This window comes from Hippocampus guttulatus, chromosome 13, assembly GCF_054856545.1.
Source record: "Hippocampus guttulatus isolate MCC_2025c chromosome 13, RoL_Hgut_1.0, whole genome shotgun sequence".
Taxonomy (NCBI): Eukaryota; Metazoa; Chordata; class Actinopteri; order Syngnathiformes; family Syngnathidae; genus Hippocampus; species Hippocampus guttulatus.
Genome location: NC_141273.1, coordinates 10,962,522 through 10,980,586, shown reverse-complemented (window position 1 = coordinate 10,980,586; position 18,065 = coordinate 10,962,522). Strand labels below are relative to the sequence as shown.

At 41.4% G+C, this 18,065-nt stretch overlaps 1 protein-coding gene across 5 annotated transcripts; it reads right to left on the bottom strand.

Moving 5' to 3' along the window:
• Nucleotides 1-55: 55 nt before the first annotated feature.
• Nucleotides 56-17,240, bottom strand: LOC147196324 (inverted formin-2). Of its 5 annotated transcripts, none has more exons than XM_086127901.1 (23): nt 17,004-17,237; nt 9,799-10,209; nt 9,205-9,320; nt 8,912-9,071; nt 8,207-8,240; nt 7,932-8,073; nt 7,158-7,290; nt 6,409-6,993; nt 6,121-6,266; nt 5,970-6,031; nt 5,188-5,290; nt 5,001-5,086; nt 4,719-4,819; nt 4,549-4,619; nt 4,368-4,475; nt 4,235-4,305; nt 4,022-4,142; nt 3,360-3,524; nt 3,104-3,206; nt 2,842-2,994; nt 1,335-2,135; nt 995-1,075; nt 56-469 (listed from the first exon to the last, which is right to left on the bottom strand). In XM_086127901.1, exons 2-22 carry the CDS (start codon nt 10,196-10,198, stop codon nt 1,023-1,025), a joined length of 3,714 nt encoding a protein of 1,237 aa, XP_085984027.1. In that variant the 5' UTR covers nt 10,199-10,209; nt 17,004-17,237; the 3' UTR covers nt 56-469; nt 995-1,022. The 5 variants fall into 5 exon arrangements, with proteins under 5 accessions (XP_085984027.1, XP_085984029.1, XP_085984028.1 ...); XM_086127903.1 differs by having other exon boundaries at nt 995-1,025; XM_086127902.1 differs by lacking the exon at nt 995-1,075.
• Between the last annotated feature and the right edge of the window lie 825 nt (nt 17,241-18,065).

Sequence of the window (18,065 nt, the reverse complement as noted above, 5' to 3'; positions counted from 1 at the left end):
GCTCATCGAGCGCCTCTAACGCACTCGTTTGCTGTTCACGCAATAAAAACCTCAATTGGCAATGTACTTTTATTAAAGCCGATTAAGCGTTAAAAGTTACAATACAGTATCCTTAAGAGTGATTTATACGATACACGTTTAAATATTTCCTGCATCTTTTCTTTATATTACCATCTCAAAATGTTAAACGCACACACATCCACTTTTACGTTACAAAAACTAAACATATAAAGCATTGTTCAACTTTTCCAAGAGGTTACAGTCAAATACAATTTACATAAAGGGACATGTTTAGTTCCAAAATGCTGTGCAAGTCACAGTTTGGGTTGAGTTGATAAGGTCTTGGTCTAAGAAACAATCTTCTGTAATCTCACAAAAATAAAATTCTCAGTACACTGGAGTCTTGCCAGTTCACATCTGCGGTGACATCAACTTTTTCTTTTTCCTCTTGATCTCCTTTTTTTGGAATCTAGTAAAGGAGGGAAATAAGAGTAAATAAGTACACTTTGACATTTAAAAGCAATTCTCATGATTGATAATGAGAATTGCTCGAGAAATGCATTGAGGTAATTAACTGGAATGCAGATGAACTATTATTTAAATAACAGAGAGAGCAGTTTACAGGAAGCATATGAGACTGTCATTAGTAGATTAAAAACAACCCTAGAAGCAGAATTAAAGAATGGGACGGGGAAAATATGGAGGACACAAGAATGAAGGCTGCCATGACAAATTCATTCACAAGACGGACTGGAATGAGAAAAAAATGACTGCAATTCTAGATATATAAATTGTTTTACTTTTTTTTTCAGTAAATTAAACTCCCAAGACTTTTTTTTTGGACTTATCAATGACTGCATCATTGAAAGAGAAGTGTTAAAAGCTGGACAACACAGACAAATGGAATCCAGATCCCAGTAAGACCAACAAATGGTGTTATTTGCCACAAAGTTTGGACAGTGACTGAGTTTATTAGGATGATGTTCCTGCTTACTGTTTGCCATCCTACCGCTTGACCGACCTCACTGCAACACACAGCCCTTTTTAGGTTTAGTGTGTCCTTTCCCACTGTTACCTTGTGTTTTAGAGAGTAAGAACGGAAAACAGCATTCAAACAAACTGTCCATTGGCAAACATGCATTAAGACTTCAAATCAAAATCTGCAGCCGTTGTCTTTAATTAAGAGAGGCACAGTTTGGTAAATTCTCACAATGAAGTACTAAAAAAATCAAATAGAAAGCAGAGTGCAATAAAAATAAAGCAAAAAAATCTTCCTTGAAGACATTTCACAAGGCTGGCATTCCAAAGCGTTTTATTTAAGGTAGATACTTTACCTGGATTCTTCTTTTTGTTGCGCTTAAAGAAGCTCGGCTGTTTCTTTGGTTCGGAGTTCGCCGAGGAAGTTATATCTTCAGACACTGACGGCGCATCTTCAGATTCAACTCCAACTTGGCCGTCGCACGCCAAGATGCTCTCCATATGAGTCTTGTTGCATTTGGGGTCTGCGTATGTGCAACTCACGACCACGTCCTGCCCAGATGTTTTCACAGCACACAAATCTAGACCTGCCACTTGTCCTTCAGTCTCTTGTAAACAAATCTTATTCGTAGTTTGACTGTCCTCTTCTGCCTTTGGATTCCTTTCACTAGCGGCAGTGTTTTCGGCCAGTTGAACATTCACACTAATGTCTGCCGGCTCCTTGGCCGTTAACTTCTCAGGTAGCGGGCTCGAAGCTTCATCCGACACAGCCTCTATCAGGTCGCAGTCTGATAGAGAGGATGGGCTGAGCGCACTGGTTTCAGGTGAATCTACAGAGAGACCATCTGTGACGTGACATGGCAGGGGTTCCACCTCAAGGTTAGTTTGGGGTGCTGTAGCGGTGTGCTCCTCCTGTTGCGATGTCGGCCTTTCCGGGGGTGCCGGCGCAATCGAGTCCGACTCCCCTGGAGTTGGTTGGGGTGAGGCTGCCGCTTGCACCGCATCCTGAGGCGTCGAAGGAGTCTCGTCCGGTGAGCTGATGAAGCCGTTCACCTCGCGGGTGCTGGCTCGGTGAGCTTCTGCTGGAAGCGTGGTGGGAGCGGAAGCGGAAGAGGCCACTTCTGCGGATTTTTCGCCTGCAGAATTCACACTTGACCCTGAATGGGGGAATGTCAACGGTATTACTCGAACCATTAAGAAAATTACAAAGGGGCATCACAAAGCTCAAATGGGACTCAGCGTACAGACCTGCGCCAAGTTTGAACCGTTAACAAAAGGGAAGAAGAACGTCCGTCTGTTAACTCATTCACTCCCAAAGACGTTTTTAAACGTCTTTTCAGACTTGGTCCAGAATTTGCTGGTACTGAATGAGTTAAGCAGGCCTCCTAAATTACAGGATGGGACTGTAACATTATTTAGGAATGGGATAACAATTCCAATGTGACTCAAACAGCAATTAAAAAAAAAAAAGTTTGCCAATCTTGGTCACCCAAAAATTGGTCAATTTGGCTTGTTGACACATTCAAATTTTCTGAGCTACTTTACCGACGATCAAGCGGGCACCCATTTTCTCAGCAAAGGGTTTTTTGACCCATGTCTGTTGGAAACAACAAAGAAAAAATACAAAAAGTGCCAGCTGGAGCAATCACAACTATACTTCTTGGCAGAGGTAATGAGTGAGGATGCACGGCAATACATTTCCCAAGCGCGTACATAAAAAGCTAATGCAGGCAGAAGGACATTAAAGGGCATAAAAAAAAAAAAAGAAAAAAGAAAAAGCAACAAGCCTGTGTGGCACGCAGTTAAGTGACTCAGGAGCGGAGCTAGAACTGCGGATTGGCGGCCACAGTCTCTTGTCCTTACCAGGTGGGCAGGTATCCCTACTCTTTTCACTACGAGGGAGGCTTTCCGAATCGCACCTTGGCCTGGTCTTTCTTAGGGCGAAACCCTTCCTGATGTCTGCAAGCAGGTGGTCGATTATGCAGCCGTCGTCCTGCGGCACATAGCCTTTCTTGACTGGTGAGAAACAGAGATTTAAAAAAAAAAAAAAAAAAAAAGAGGAAAGTCAAGTCAATACTTTTAAAATCATACCAGGCATTTGTTGAATCGTGCAGTCACAACTCACTTATTTTTCCATTCTCTCCCTTCTGTCTCTTGGACTCTTCCTCTGCCAGCTGCTTCTTTCTCTTCTCAGCTTTGGCTGCCTGCTCTTTCCTGGTCTTATTGTCCTGCATTTGTGAAGACAAAAAAACAAAACAAAAAAAAAAAGCTATCACTCATGCCGAGTACACGCCGTACACAGTAGCAATTTCTACCGAGTCAGCAACACATCAAAACGTTTCTTTTCACACTCTAAAAACGACACCAGTATTATCCCCGACCTTCAGCGCCTTGATGAAAAGTTCCCGGAAAGTCTTGATTGTTCCGAAAAGCTCTTCTAGCGACAGCTTATTGGCATCTTCACAAAAGTAGACGGCGAGTTCACTCCTCTTCTTGTCAATGTCCGCAAATCTTTCAGTCAAAGCTCGACATGCCTCCAGATTTTCCTGCAACAAAGAAATGAGGCCTTTTTGTCAGAATGAGACGCGCGCTCACAAAGCATAGCATCAAAAGTGATGCAGTAGTCTATTTTTCTTTTTTTGGACATTTTTAGCAGCTCAGTAGCTCATTGAATTGAAAATTATTCTTTTGAGGCCAAACACTTGTCGGCACTGGAGTTTTCCTACAAAGATGATGTCCTCCAAGCACTTTGACATGCCATCTGATGGCTCTTCATCTTTTATTGGAGAGATGCTAGACATTTTTTTAATACACTTTCACTTCTGGCCTGGGAACGTCTCGGGATCCCCCGGGGAGAGCTGGAAGAAGTAGCTAGGGAGAGGGAAGTCTGGGCTTCCCTGCTAAAGCTGTTGCCCCCGCGACCCGGCCCCGGATAAGCGGTAGATGATGGATGGATGGATGGACTTTCACTTCTTTGATATGCAACTAAAGTGTAATTTGAGGTTGGATACCGTTACTAAAACAAAGTGAGCAAGGATCTTACCTCCAGAAGCTTTGCATATTGCTCCTTCACATCTTCAACAGAGTTGGAGACTTTCTTTGACGCCTCATTCAGTCTTTTGAGTAAGTTGTTGGCTTCGGATTGGACAGAATCCAGATTCATTCTGTGGTATGAAGAACATTTTTTTTTTTCATGAAAGAATATTTCACAGATTTGTGTGTGTGTGTGTGCAGGAATATTGAGGAGAAGCTGTACCCTGCAGCCTTTTGGCAGATTTCAATGTCCTCCGGCAATGCCAACAGTTCCGGGTGGTTCTCTTCTGCTTCCTATCAAAAAAGGTATGTGGAGTTATTAACAGATTTGCGCTTTACGGCAAAAGGTGGTGTACCTCCAAGATGTGATGGAGCAGTGTAACGCGGCTCTTGTTGGCTTTAGTCTCCGTCAGTTTGAGAAGAGAGCTGATTTTGAATCCCTCGGCATTTCCTGTATGGCTTCCCTAGGAGGAAAAGCGTTTAAAGCGATTCTCTAAATGTCACACCGGGGATGAAACGTATATTTGAGGCTCTTACATAGTTGAGAAAATTCCCCACGTCAAGGATGAGCTTGCAGAAAGAAGGAATGAGCGTGCTTGTCCTGAGAGCTGGGAACACAGGTTGTGAATTGGTTTTGGGTAAGCTGGAGGAACATGGCAAATAAGGTTATTTCCGCATAAAACACTCAAAAAGTCGAGTGTTCTTACAGTCGCAGGCCTCCTCCAGCAGCTTGACTTTTGGCTGGAGCATGTCCAACACCGATGTAGTCTCCTCGCACAATAACATGCACTCAATCCTCAGCTGATAACTGGAAACAGGCAAGGACTTTAAAAAAGAGTGATGGCGGACAAATCGGAAAAGATGGAAGGTCATATTTGAATGCAGGCAGATTAAAAATCGATCGCAAAATATCACGAGTTCTTCTCTGGCCCATTTCACTCCGTAAAGCAGGCAGTTCACATGTTCTAACAGTTGGCGAAGGAAGTTACCATTCGACAGTGAGGAGCAATGTGAAGAAACGGTCGACATTTGCCAGCTTTTCCTTTTCTCCTTGGAAGGACTTCAAGTTTTCAATCTAGACGACAAAGGCAACATCGCGGCTCAGGCGCTGCGTTTCATCTCGCGACTCGGCCCGTGAATGACAGCTTTAAAACACTGCGTAGGGTATTGACAAACCTCGTGCTTCTCTGGCAGAAGCTTCAGGAGCTGTTTTAGCACCTCCACATCAAACCTGGTTCTGTCACCTTTCTGAATCATCACCACAAAGTCCTCGTTTGAGCTGGACAGAGAATATTTGGAACGTTAAGATGGACACTCACTGGCCATAAAATTAGGCACACACGAACAATCTACTGAGATCTATCACAAGAGCTGTATGAATTTCAATGTTCTTCTAAACTTGGCTTTATGCCCATTAGTGCATCAGGACCATGTATATATATATATATATATATATATATACACACACACACACACACACACACACTCACCATGCATTCAGAGTACATAAGTGGAGCAAAATAAGTAAATTGTCGATTCAACAATGAAGTTCACATTTCAAACTCTGGTATTTTAAATTGGCTGCAGAAATTGCAAACACGAATGAAGATTCAGTTACTGGTTTTGTCATTGTTTTCCAAAGTAATCGCAGCTGTTTGGAAAATATTTGGATTCAACACAAAAGGTAACCGATTTCACAAAGGGCGACAGATAGCCGAGATTTCCTGTTAACAGGCTGAAATTTGGATTTGACACTAAACGATTAAGCATCAAAATATTACCAATTGATGTGATAATATAAACTACAGTAAATATACTGTAAATTCTTCTTTAGTAAGAGTTTCTTTAAAACTGAATTTTTGATGCATTTTATTGGATCTTCACCTGCACCTAAAGAAGTGTCCAGTGAGTGCAATTGACAGACATAAAATTGAACACCGCAATGATTCGTGTCTCACCATTTGAACTGCTTCAGGAATATGTTAACATTCAGGTTTTTCTTGGGATCAATGAAAGTAATCTAGAAGCAAATAGAAATAGGTCATTTTGCGTCAGGAAACCGGGCGCTTGTTTTTAAATTCTTCATCTTCAAACGACGACCGCGCACACCTCTTTCGGCTCCTTCTTGACAGGAGCAGCTGCCCCCTTGTCTTTGTGCTCGGTCACCGGGAGACAGAACAGCTGCTCAATACTGCTATAGTCCGGCTCATGAGGAGAAGTCTCTTTCTGAACTGAAGCCCACATGGAGGGACCATCTGTATGTGTAAGAAGAGAGAGGAACCCCTTCATGTCATTTTAAACCATTTGCGCCTCTCTGAATTTGAGTCCTGATGTCAGGGTGGAAAACATTTCTAATCAAGTCTTGAAAGAAAGCCCACGCCTATTGACCTAACTCACCAGTAACAGACCTCAGTTTCTGCCAGTTGAGCTTTTTCATCCTCAGAGTGGGACATCGGTTCACCTTTGCGGGTGTGGCGCACCCCAGGGCATAACTGCTCTGAGCCACTATCATGCCCGGTGGGGGAGGTGGAGGTGGAACGCCAGGTAAGGCGGGTGGCGGCGGCGGCGGTGGTGGTCCACTGTTCATACCTGGCAGAGGCGGTGGGGGGGCCATGCCAGGACCAGAAGGTAGTGGCGGTGGCGGTGGTGGAAGTCTCATTCCAGGTAAAGGAGGCGGTGGTGGAGGTCCACCAAATCCACCAGGGAGTGGAGGTGGGGGAGGCGGAGGAGGTGGGCACTGAACAGAACCTTTGGGCCCCGTCATATTGGGAGGAAGTGGCGGTGGTGGCGGAGGGGGAGAGGCAAAGAGTGGCTTCTGAGGTGATGCTGAGCATTTCTCCAGCTGGTTTTGCTCTTTCTGACTAGTCTGCGAAGCCTTGTCCACTCTGGCAAGCTGGCCATCCAATTCTTGATCGCCCTCAGACGACTTGCTCTTGGAAAACACCAGACGTTCCATGATCTTCTCAAATGACCCTATCTGAGCTAAAGTCCAAACAGGAAAAAAAATGTTCGACAAGCGTAAACAGCAGCCTTTACCTCATTGCCATTTTCCCAACTCCATCAAATATTAATAAGAGGCAGCCATTAGCGAGACATTTAGCTGCACAGGAAATTGAAGTGAATGCATCGCAATGATGCTGACTCACAGTCCTGTGCCAACAGTATGGCTCGGTTAGTGATGGCCTCGAGAGCCAGCCAGATATCCGAGCGGCTCGGCCCCAGCAGGAGCAGCGTCTGCAGGATGGACAGCAGCTGCAGTGAAGCGGGGGAGCTGCTCACCTGGCACACATTAAAAATAATATCATTTCGGGCTGGGCAATATGGTTGAAAAGTGTATCAAAATATAAATATTTCATATCAGTCCATCAATATATATGGCATATTAATTTCATTCTTTTTTTTTTTAAAGAAAAATGAACTGAATTTAGGTAATTTTATTTTCAAGTTTAATATTTAAGCTTAAATAAGAAGTTAAAACAACTATTAAACATCTTAATGTGCTGAGTGGAGCCGGGGGAATCACAATGTATGCGTTTTGACTTTTTTTTTTAACCAATCAAATTGAATAAAGTTGAAGGTGAACAACAAATTACATTGATTAAAAATGAAAATTAAGCCACTATCAAGAGGATGAATAGCATTCAAAATATCTGGTAGTTATACTCCAAATTTCCTTTGAGGCGCTTGGTATTGGGGCACAAATCTAATGTCATACAGCAATTTAAAAAAAAATCAATATATATTTTACCGAGTGCAATTTGTATTGATATTGATCACCTAATATATTTTATATTTACTGTCTTTGATGGCTCTAGTTGTCAAATATTAAGGCCAGCGGTGAATTAATATGCATCACTAAAACAAGATGATAGATGGAATTGCATCAACGAATTCTCAAGTCCATTCCACACAACTCTCACCTTGTTGAAGAGAGTTGTGAAGACCTCCAGGTGATTACTCATATCAATCCCGCCATACAGTCGCAAGAGCTCCTCCTCATCTTCAGCCATTGCCTCTTCAAAAGCTTCACATTGAATAATCAAGTCTTCATCCTCCTGCTCCCTGCAGGCCACGTGCAAAGACTGATCAGTCATTGGTGGGGCACGATTCACATTCAAATACCATTTTACTTTAAAAAATAAATACATAAAGAGACCGATTAATGAAAAGTGAAAAAAAAGGCCCACATGCTCACCTTAATTTTGGTAGAATATCAAGAACCTGAAGCCCTGCAGAACAAAAAAATACATCATGATTGTCACAACATTCACCTTGTTGTTTTTGTTTTTGTTGTTTTTTTTCCCCAAACCACATATATCTTTAAAAGTGGAACAATGGAATAGGATAATGGAGGAGGTATGGCAGGAAGGCACAGGTGAGCAATTATAAAAGAGGTGTGGCCAATCAAATTGTTGATTGGTCCACAGAGGTGGGTGTTCACACTGGAATTAGGTGAGTTCATAAAGACTAGGTTATTTATTTATTTTTTTGTGTTTATAGTTTGTCATCTTGGGACTCCAAACTCTAATGAAAGTCACTTATAAATAAAATGTATTATTATTATTATTATTATAAACGTCAGTCTGCTATGGGGATGATCAAAACGGATTTGCTGTGACTTTCATTTTGTCCAATTAAATTAGGTTAGTATGATTCGGAACAATGTTTTCAACTTAAGATGTAATAGTGCGTGATATAAGTTACAAGCATATGTCTGAAGCTTTTAATGCATTGTCAGACAGAATGACAACCTATTCTCAGGCACATTTCCAGTTGAGCGCCAATGTCCTGTTTTTTGTGCTTTGTATTCACTTTTAGCACAGACGTAAATGCTGTGACAGCTCAATGAAAAGTGACCTCAGTCATTGTGATTAATTGTTCAGTGGCAGGCTGAACCTACCGATAAACTCCTTTCTCATCTTATCTCTCTGCCTCAGGTCGTCGGAGCCGAAAATGAGGGCGTTGATGACACTGAGGAGCGTAACCATGTAAGGAACGTTGTCGGTGGCCTGAAGCTCGTTCATGATCACGCTGAAGCGATAATGATGCGTCTTCACACCCTGCCAAACAAATCAAAGAGGAATTGGTCCACTGATTCATTGTGGTGTAATGCCCGTCAATACAACTTGCCACAAGGGGGCGGTATTTATTGCTTTTTTTTAAGGGGTTGGGGGGGCATATAGTTTTTCTTGCCTTGTAGTGGTCCAGAGCATCCAGAGCAAGGTGATGACCATCTGTTGAGAACATGCTGAGGGCTGCAAGTAGCTCAAACACCTGCTTCTTCACCATCGTGTTGGAGGTGTCCAATGCTGTGGAGCGTCAAGAGTGAACGGCACACGCAAAACATCTACTTTCTCTACGGTGCCTTTTTTTGTGTCGCGACCAGAACATGCTTCACATATTTTCAGGCAGCGTGATGTGAACTTTGTTATTTGAGGACGTGGCAGCAGATAAACATGTTTGTAATCTGAAAATTCCAATAAACATGGATTTCGTAACTCGCTACACACCAAAAAACTGTTTTTTTTTTGTTTTTTGTTTTGGTGGCATTTCAGGCTGAAACTAAAATGTACTTTAACCTTTAGAGGTGAACTTAATTTGAACTTGTGTAAACTTTCAAAAGCACATGTCCAAACTTTTAGACTTTTAAACATTTTAGGTTCATCCTGAAATTTTGACCAACATCTCTTAATTTTTCTGAGTTGTGCATATAATGTATATAAGGACTATGAAAGAAAATGTCTGTTAAGATGTTTCGCGATATAAAAGTGGAATGTTTGTGGGAACCTTGGGAGAGCTTTCGGATGTATCCCTCATTCTCAATGATGAAGTGGATCCCAGCTGAAGAGTTCATGACAGCACGGACGCAGTTGACGCAGGTGAGCTGAAGGAGGGCATCTGATATACGGGAGCAACCTCGCCCCGAAAGTCGGTCCAGGGCCTCCAAAAGGAGATCCAGCCCACTCAGCTCCAGGAATTGGACCATCCATGTCCGGTCGCTTCCGTCCAGGCGCCGCTTCAGGCCGGAATAGTTGACCACAGTGGGAACCTGGAGTAGTCTGATACAGAGCTCGGGATCAGCATTTTCCAAGTTGGCTTCCTGTTGGGTGTCTGAGTCCTGCGATGAGCCTAGGCGACCCCGAACTGCTGCCCACTTCTTCTTTACCTCCGACATCCCTGACATCATTTTAAAAGCACCTGTGCAGAAAGGAAAGGGCATTATATTGTTGGTTCATTCAAATATGCATTGTTTAAATTTTAGCAGTTAGTCTTCCTCAGAGCCAAGACGGTCTGTCAGCTGGTCGGAACAGAGTAGAATGCTCAATGAGGGGAAGAAAAATCAGCTCAGACTTAGAGACGTTATAGGCACATGGTTATGCTTGTTGACAAGTAAAGTAATACATTAAATAAGTGTACGTTAGTAAATTAGTGCCACATCAAACAAACAAACCAAAAAAAGTAATACATTTCATGTTTTAACATGATAAATTTCACATTCCCTTTTTTTCTTTTTCAACAATTTTAGCCGTTGCATTGCTAGCAACGTTAATTTAGAAGACACAAACGAGACTCAGTCAGTGCCCTGAACCCGAAGTATTTGAATGCGGAAGCCAAACAAATCACATTTTAAGATGATGAATTTCATGTTTTATTTTATTTTATTTTATTTTTTGTGGTGTAGCACCAATTCATTTCTGTGAGAATTAAAAAGACAAAACAAATGAGAGCCAAACAAAAAATACTGCTTCAGACATGACGTTTGCAAAGAAGCACCTGAATGTTCCACTGCGCTACTGGGACTGCTTTGCTCTCTCATGACCTGGATGCTTGCTATCACCGATGGAAAAATGATTTCTGAAGTTTATCAGCACATTTTTCAGAAAACCTTATGACCATCAGTCTGCCAATTGAAGTTTAATAGGTCGGCGATACACAACAGAACAATGGCGATTGCTCTTAAGACTGCAAGAGAAGCATTGTTAAAAATGTCTAGCGTTGTATTTGTTTGTCGACTCTCTTCCGTCAGTCGACGGTTTCTTTCTCCAACAAGTCGCGACGGCTGCGGAGCCTCTCTCCCATCACAATCACACTCTCACAGTCAGGCACACAGTGGAATAGTGCAGCAGCTCCACCCCGCTAGCAAGCTGCTCATTATCGAAATGAGCTCTCCCTTCTTAAATAAGCAGCAGTCGCCACTGGAACACAATCACATACTGAATGGCTTCAACTGATCTGCATCTGATTCGGTCTGATCCGTGACTACAGGAAAGGGTTGAGCTGAGGTGACTGCTACCAAAGGAGGCTCCACCAGTTACACAAGTCAATAAATTATAATTATTCAAGTTATTATCCAACTGTTGATACTTTTACCACATTACAGTGACACTTAAATGTGATCAGTAAAAACATAAACACATGATTGTGTGCTATTAGCTTAAGGGAACTGTGTTTGTCCTCTGTTGTGGCTGAGTTAAAGATCAGATCATATTTTATGAGCAATTATGGAATGACATGCTTGTTCTTGCAACAAATATATTCCAAAAACATGCACGGGAGAGTGATTAATCACTCTAAATTGTGCATAGGTGTGATTGTGAGTATGAATGTTTGATCGTCTACTTTGTACCCTGATTTTGGCAGACAACCAGTTCAGGGTGTGCACCGTGCCTACTGCCCGACACAAGTAGGATCCGCTGCAGCATGCCGGCTGTGACCCGAGTGAGGATAAAGCAGTTGAGATAATGGATGGATGTACTTTTTGTTTCCATAATCTTCTTGTTTCACTATTACCTTTTATGTTACATGATCAAATTGGAATTGCTGCTAGATGTGAAAAACTAGGCTCAATGAAAGACTTTTTTTTGCAATTCCACACAATTACATTTCCGCTAGATAATTCAAAATATATATATATATATTAAAACTCGGTATTACTAAGAATTACTAAGATATTGACTATTTGTTGATTTGGAAAAAAATATTAAAATTCGCTACTACGAAGAATTACTAAGATAAGAATTACTAAGATATTGACTATTTGTTGACTTGGAAAATGAATAAAGTGCACTTTTAATTTTTTGAGTGGAGTAAGAAGGAATTTCGAATGATAAGACTTGAGGTGTTATATTGGCTAAGCTTCAAAACAACAGCATTTATCATTTCGCGGCTTGTCGTCAGAACTGACGGGAACACGCTTGGAACAATAGATACAAGTCCAAAAATAACCACGTTAAAACTATGCAGGAAGTTGCACAAAAACGAACATGAATAAACCGAGAAACCCACACCAATGAACGTCGACTGTAACTTCCTTAAAAATCACATTATTTTGGGAAGGAAATCTTGTAATTTCATGAATTTGTTCACACAATGTCATCCAATCTCACCATTGGGAAGCAGAACAAAAACAGCAGGCCGGATCACAAAGGAAATGAAAATGGGATATGACAGCGCTGCACTCTCTGGGTGTGTAAACACCAATGTCAGCAGTCCAGTCATTTCCAGCAGCTATGCAAAACATTCCAACTAAATCCTGCGTAATAAAATCTGTTAGCCAATCCAAACTCCCTATGAGGTCTTACTGGACACACCCCAGTGTGGGACAAATAAAGGATATCTTATATCTTATTTACAATGCAAAGGGGCGCGTTTCATTAGAGACATTGAAATTGATTACACAAGGCACAACTATGTAGAGCGAGCACATATTATGAATGCACACATGCTGCTTTTTGTGGCACAACCAAACACAGCACTGCCCCCTCCTCTTTCACCAACCTGACTCTCTGAGGAGCTTCTAAAACATTCCCGTATGAGCAGGATACACACACTAAGTCCAAAAAAGGGGATAGCACTCTGCAAAAAGTCTAAAAATACTTCCTCTGAATTAAGAGTTGCGATATTTGTTGGTTTGGTACTTTAAAAAAAAAAACGCTTTAGGCTCTGCTATCTGCTGTGAATTTCAGAATTGGCAAATCCAAATGATGAGCATGTCCAGACACAATGACTTGCTCTGACTCACAGTTGGCTTCTTGGAAGGAATGATAGCTTTTGCAAAGGCCCATTGTACTTGCTTTTCACTGTCACTTTGCTCGACACTCACGTATTCAACTTCTACACTGTTGGCCTTCTGTTTTCAAAAGATGCAGTGCGGAATGATTCCATTCATTCCGTCGAGTCAAGGTAAAGCGACTCTTGGCATTTGTCACATCCACTGGCAAAGGAATTTTGTCAGCTCAGGCTGCACAATCCTGCCTCGTTACCGTGGCAGCCAGCAGACATACACAGAATGGTGATTTGCAGCAGACCTTTTCAGTGCCGTATTCAACTGGTATTGAGTCCCCCCCCCCCCCCCCCCCACACTTTACATCAAGTACTGTCGAGCAAAGCATTGAAACATTGTCAGAAGGGAGATATACCTATTCAAAAAAATATAAGAGCTGTATGTTTTTTGTTTTTTTTAAATAAATTGTGCATTGCAGTAGCATATACTGAGAACACATACCATACGTGTATGTTTGTATTCATGTATGCATGGATATAAAATGTCTTCACAGCCCTGTTCAAATGCCAGTTTTTTTGCAAAGTAAAACTTTTTGTGACTTTTTTTTAAGCCATTCAGAAGTTGACTTATTGATGTGCTTTGGATCATTTTTCTATGGCAGAGCGCAAATATGCGGAGGTCACAAACTAACATTTAAACATTCCCCCTTTGGATTTTCTTTTAAAGAGTAGAATTCATGGATGCAATCAAAGCAAGTCCAGGTCTAGAAGTAACAAAGCAAGCCCAGATAATCTCACTACCACCATGTTTGGCTGTTGGTATGGTATTTTTTTTCTTTAAGTGCAGTGTTATAAGATATCCTTTATTTGTCCCACACTGGGGAAATTTACAGTCTAGAGTTATGTTTAGGATGTAATGAGACACTCACCTTCCAAAAGGTTCAAAGGGGAAGTCACACCACAAAATTTCTTATCATAATGTTCTATGCATCCCCACTTATCTAAACATGTTTTCCTGATTAATATTGCGTTTGTAGGATATGAATTAAGCAGCAAAATCCACAGTTTTTTATCCATCTCATAGGGCAGCCATTTTGCCACTTACTGTCGACTGAAAATGACATTGCAGATGATCAAGGCTCAGGAAAGGACCAATCGTGGGTCATGGTAACTGTTTTAAGGGTTGATGTCTCAGAATTTTAACTTAAGATCCCTGGTGTCGCACATTGGACGTCAAAGCTCGATTTGACTGGCAACCATTACCTGACAAACGACAGCAAGACTATGTGATTTAAATATTATATACTGTATATTATATACAGTACATCATTATATTCATGATCTATGAGTTGAATTCATCTTTTTACTGTAGCTCCAAAACTCTTGGGAGATGCATTTGTAACGTAAAATGTCCCATTTGATTTTGGGTGAAAGGCAGGGCCTTGACTGCCAGCCAATCCCAAGGCTAAAAATGTAGTGTTTTATGAAATTATTACAACTTCATCCACAAATATAAAGATTTTACAGTGCATCAAAGGCAACCATTACTATCATTGCAGCATTTGCACATTTGATGTGCTGTAGGGCGTGCCTGATGCTGAGGCAGTACACGTAGCAAGTAAATGCGTGTACACTGGGCAATTTTCCATCAACTTCATAGTTTGGTTAACTCTGCTTTTTATTCCAGAGATGAGGCCGAGGGTGTGTCTGTCATATGTGCTGGGCAACCAAGGATTTTTTTTTCAGAAGGAAGGGAAATGACTATCCCGGGACAGGAAACCAGATAAACATGCTGGTGCAGTAGCATATGTTCCTCTTTTGAAACATCAATTTCACTGAGTATTGAATACAATGACTGAAAAATGTGCGATTAAGTTGTTCATTGAAGGGCATTTTTTCATGTCTGCTTGCAAAAGCTCCCACATGCACCTCGAACAGTAGCTGATTCACAGCCGACAGGACAAACCCACTCATGTGTCCTCTGCTCGAGCCTCCTACACAACAGCCCAACTCCACGGTACACTACATTAAAGCTTAAGCATGCACACCCACTGCTTCCTTTTATATGAAACATATGCAGAGACCAAGACTGCAAATACTGTTCTATGCTTTGTCAATCAGCAATTAACATGAGTATTAGTGACGTAATTGCAGTTGCAACATCAAAAGTCAAACGTCCGGAACAGAACTTGGGTTCAGCCTTGCAGGACTTAAGCCCATTTGTTGTGCTTTTTTTTCCCTCCCATGTTAGGAGACCAGTGATGGAAAAAAAGCAAAACTGTGATGATAACAATAGAATTTTAAAAAATTAAGTTTCAAGTTTCTTTGACATAGGAAAGCATCTGCTGAGTGCGACATGTGCAATATCCATCTTCTACACCGCCAAAGAGGTAGCAGCAGCAGAAGATCTTCTGGCCTCAAGACAAAGCAAGATCGCACGGGAAACAAATTATGGTCATATTTTTTGTGCAGTAGAACAGATAAATAATCATTTTTAATTTTTTAATTTAAGACTCGTTTTCCATTTTTCAACTCGCAGTATTGACACGAAAAATTTGAAATGACTTGAGCCCATTCAACAAGAAAACAACACTGCCCCCGAGAGTAGGGAGGACTGATAGGCCTTTCTCGCATGAATGTTTGCAAAGTGTTTGGATATCTTGACAGCAGGATGCTTGTCAAACCATCCATCCATCCATCCATTTTCTGAACCGCTTGATCCTCACTAGGGTCGCGGGGGGTGCTGGAGCCTATCCCAGCCGTCTTCGGGCAGTAGGCGGGGGACACCCTGAATCAGTTGCCAGCCAATCGCAGGGCGCTTGTCAAACCATTATATTGTTTTTGTAAGTGAAATGATTCAATTTTATTTGATTCAAATGGTGTGGCTGGAGCTTTTGTCATGTTTATTGATATGTGACAAGGTGCAAAAGGTCGACAAAGGCCAAGCTATTCAAGTTAATGGGATTTAAAGAAACCACAAATCATCAGAGAAATCAACCCAATTCATATTTGGTTTACACTCTCTTTTAAAAGACGAATCGATACATGAGCTGCGATATGATACAAAGATTGAACATTTTAAACTGCCGCGATTCAATTTGATTTAAAAAAAGACAACTTGGTTGCAGTATCGCAGCTGTCAGTCATTTTTAAATGGGTTTTTACTTGAATTTGTTTGATTATACAGTGGTTAACGACTCTTTATACTTGAATGACAGTTTGGAATGTTAAATGCTTGTAATGATTTCTGACTTACCACTTTGCGCCCGTAATGAATTATTTCGCTTTAAATTTGTTTTTCAAAGTCGCCAGGATCGGGGTTGCGTTGCAGACTGAGAAGAATGGAGTTTAAAAAATAAATATTCAAAAGCTCACACAGTGGATGCAGCGGGGTTGAAAACATCTGGAGCTCATTAAAATGATACCTACCCTCTTCTTCTCCCATCTCGACTATTTTTGGGAGCAACATGCATTTCAAGAGCACTTTGTACAGCGCGTACCTAAGTGATATACTTCACTTTATTAAAACCGTCAAAAGATTGCTTTGACAGAATTAAAACCGAATTGACCCCTGGACACACAAGACATACTTGCAAACAAACGTGATCCAAATAAAACCCCTCAAGTGGATTTTGGCAACAGGACGCATTTTTTCCGTTTCTTCAAGACTTCCTCCTCTTCTCCAAAGGGGCAGATTTAAGGGCAAACATTCTCGTTCGTTATGATTACCAACGACAGTATTCATGTCAAATTAGCCACTTTGCCCGCATGAGATACTGCAACACGGTGGATTAAATGAAACAACACCGATCCTCACTTTGGGGTGCGCCTTTGCAGAAGACTTGATCAGATGACGAGTGTCCCGTATCTTAAAGAGGCGATGTAAGCAACGACTAAATGTTGACAATCAGCTGACATGACACATCTTCATGCACTGTTGCATGATTGACGATCCGCAAAAGCAGTTGAGGATACGTATGATGTCTTACCTGGGTTTGTTCTATAAAAATACTCTCGGAAGAATCGTGTCCTTGTGTGTGTTCACAAGGGAGAGGCACCAGATGATACACACACTGTGGTTTCCATCGTCAAAGAAGAAGCATTGATTTCCTCAAATTAAGGTATTATGGTAGTGGCAGGTCGACCCGAGTGTGTGTGTGAATGTGTGTTTGTGTGGGTTTTAATCGTCATGGCTCTGAGCTCCCTCTCACTCACTTGTTTAAAAGAGTGACGTCAAAGTAGAAGTAAACACGAGGCTCCAACATCCGCTCGTCCCTTTCGCAATAACGTCGTAAAGACAAGCGAAACCCTCACTTCGTCTTATGTCATTACTGGCGAATAAACGTGATTACAACGCAAAACATGGGTCATGGACTTGAAAAAGGCAAATTGGAAGGAATTAAATCGATGCTGACTTGTTGTAATGAGAGATAAAGGAAGAGTTTAACTCATTACCTGCGTCACACAATTAATCGTAAACCGAGAATTGAGCTGCATACTGCATTTAACGACGTAAACGTTGTTGTCGTTTGCCACGTTAAGCCTCCCGAGACGAAAGTCCAACAACCCCACCAAATAAAAAAAATGCAGAGTTGATATTGGTCACAGTAACTGTAATTTTATTATTTTGAAGGCACTCACATAAGTAGCTTCCTGCCCTTTTCTATTTTCCTGCAATTTCTAAAGCTGTCCGCAGCCAGTCGTGGGCCTTCCTTCTCCCCACCTACTCTAATCTCCATCCCAGGCTCCTGAGGCCGGATCCGAACTGTTTTCTTTCTTGCTACTTTATCAAAATTAGTTCTCTTAGTATGGTTACAATTCAGTGTCTTTTATGGATCCCGTTTACAAATACAATCAACAATCATCTTTGTCTGTGGTTAAACAATTCAATAACCATCAATTTGATGGTTTAGTCACCGACTTTCCCAAAAACACATTATGATTCTCTTAAATAAATTTGAGGACGAAATTGTGTTAAAAAAAAAATTCTCGCCTGACCGAGAGCTCAGCACTCCAAAACATTTGATCCTCAAAAAAACCCTGATGACTGA

Coding starts and splice junctions, on each gene's coding strand:
- LOC147196324 (XM_086127900.1), bottom strand. CDS start 10,198: ATGATGTCAGGGATGTCGGAGGTAAAGAAGAAGTGGGCAGCAGTTCGG. Junction 5,291..5,969: donor TTCCTGAAGCAGTTCAAATG/GTGAGACACGAA, acceptor TTCTCTGTCCAG/CTCAAACGAGGACTTTGTGG. Junction 3,207..3,359: donor TTTTCATCAAGGCGCTGAAG/GTCGGGGATAAT, acceptor TCACAAATGCAG/GACAATAAGACCAGGAAAGA.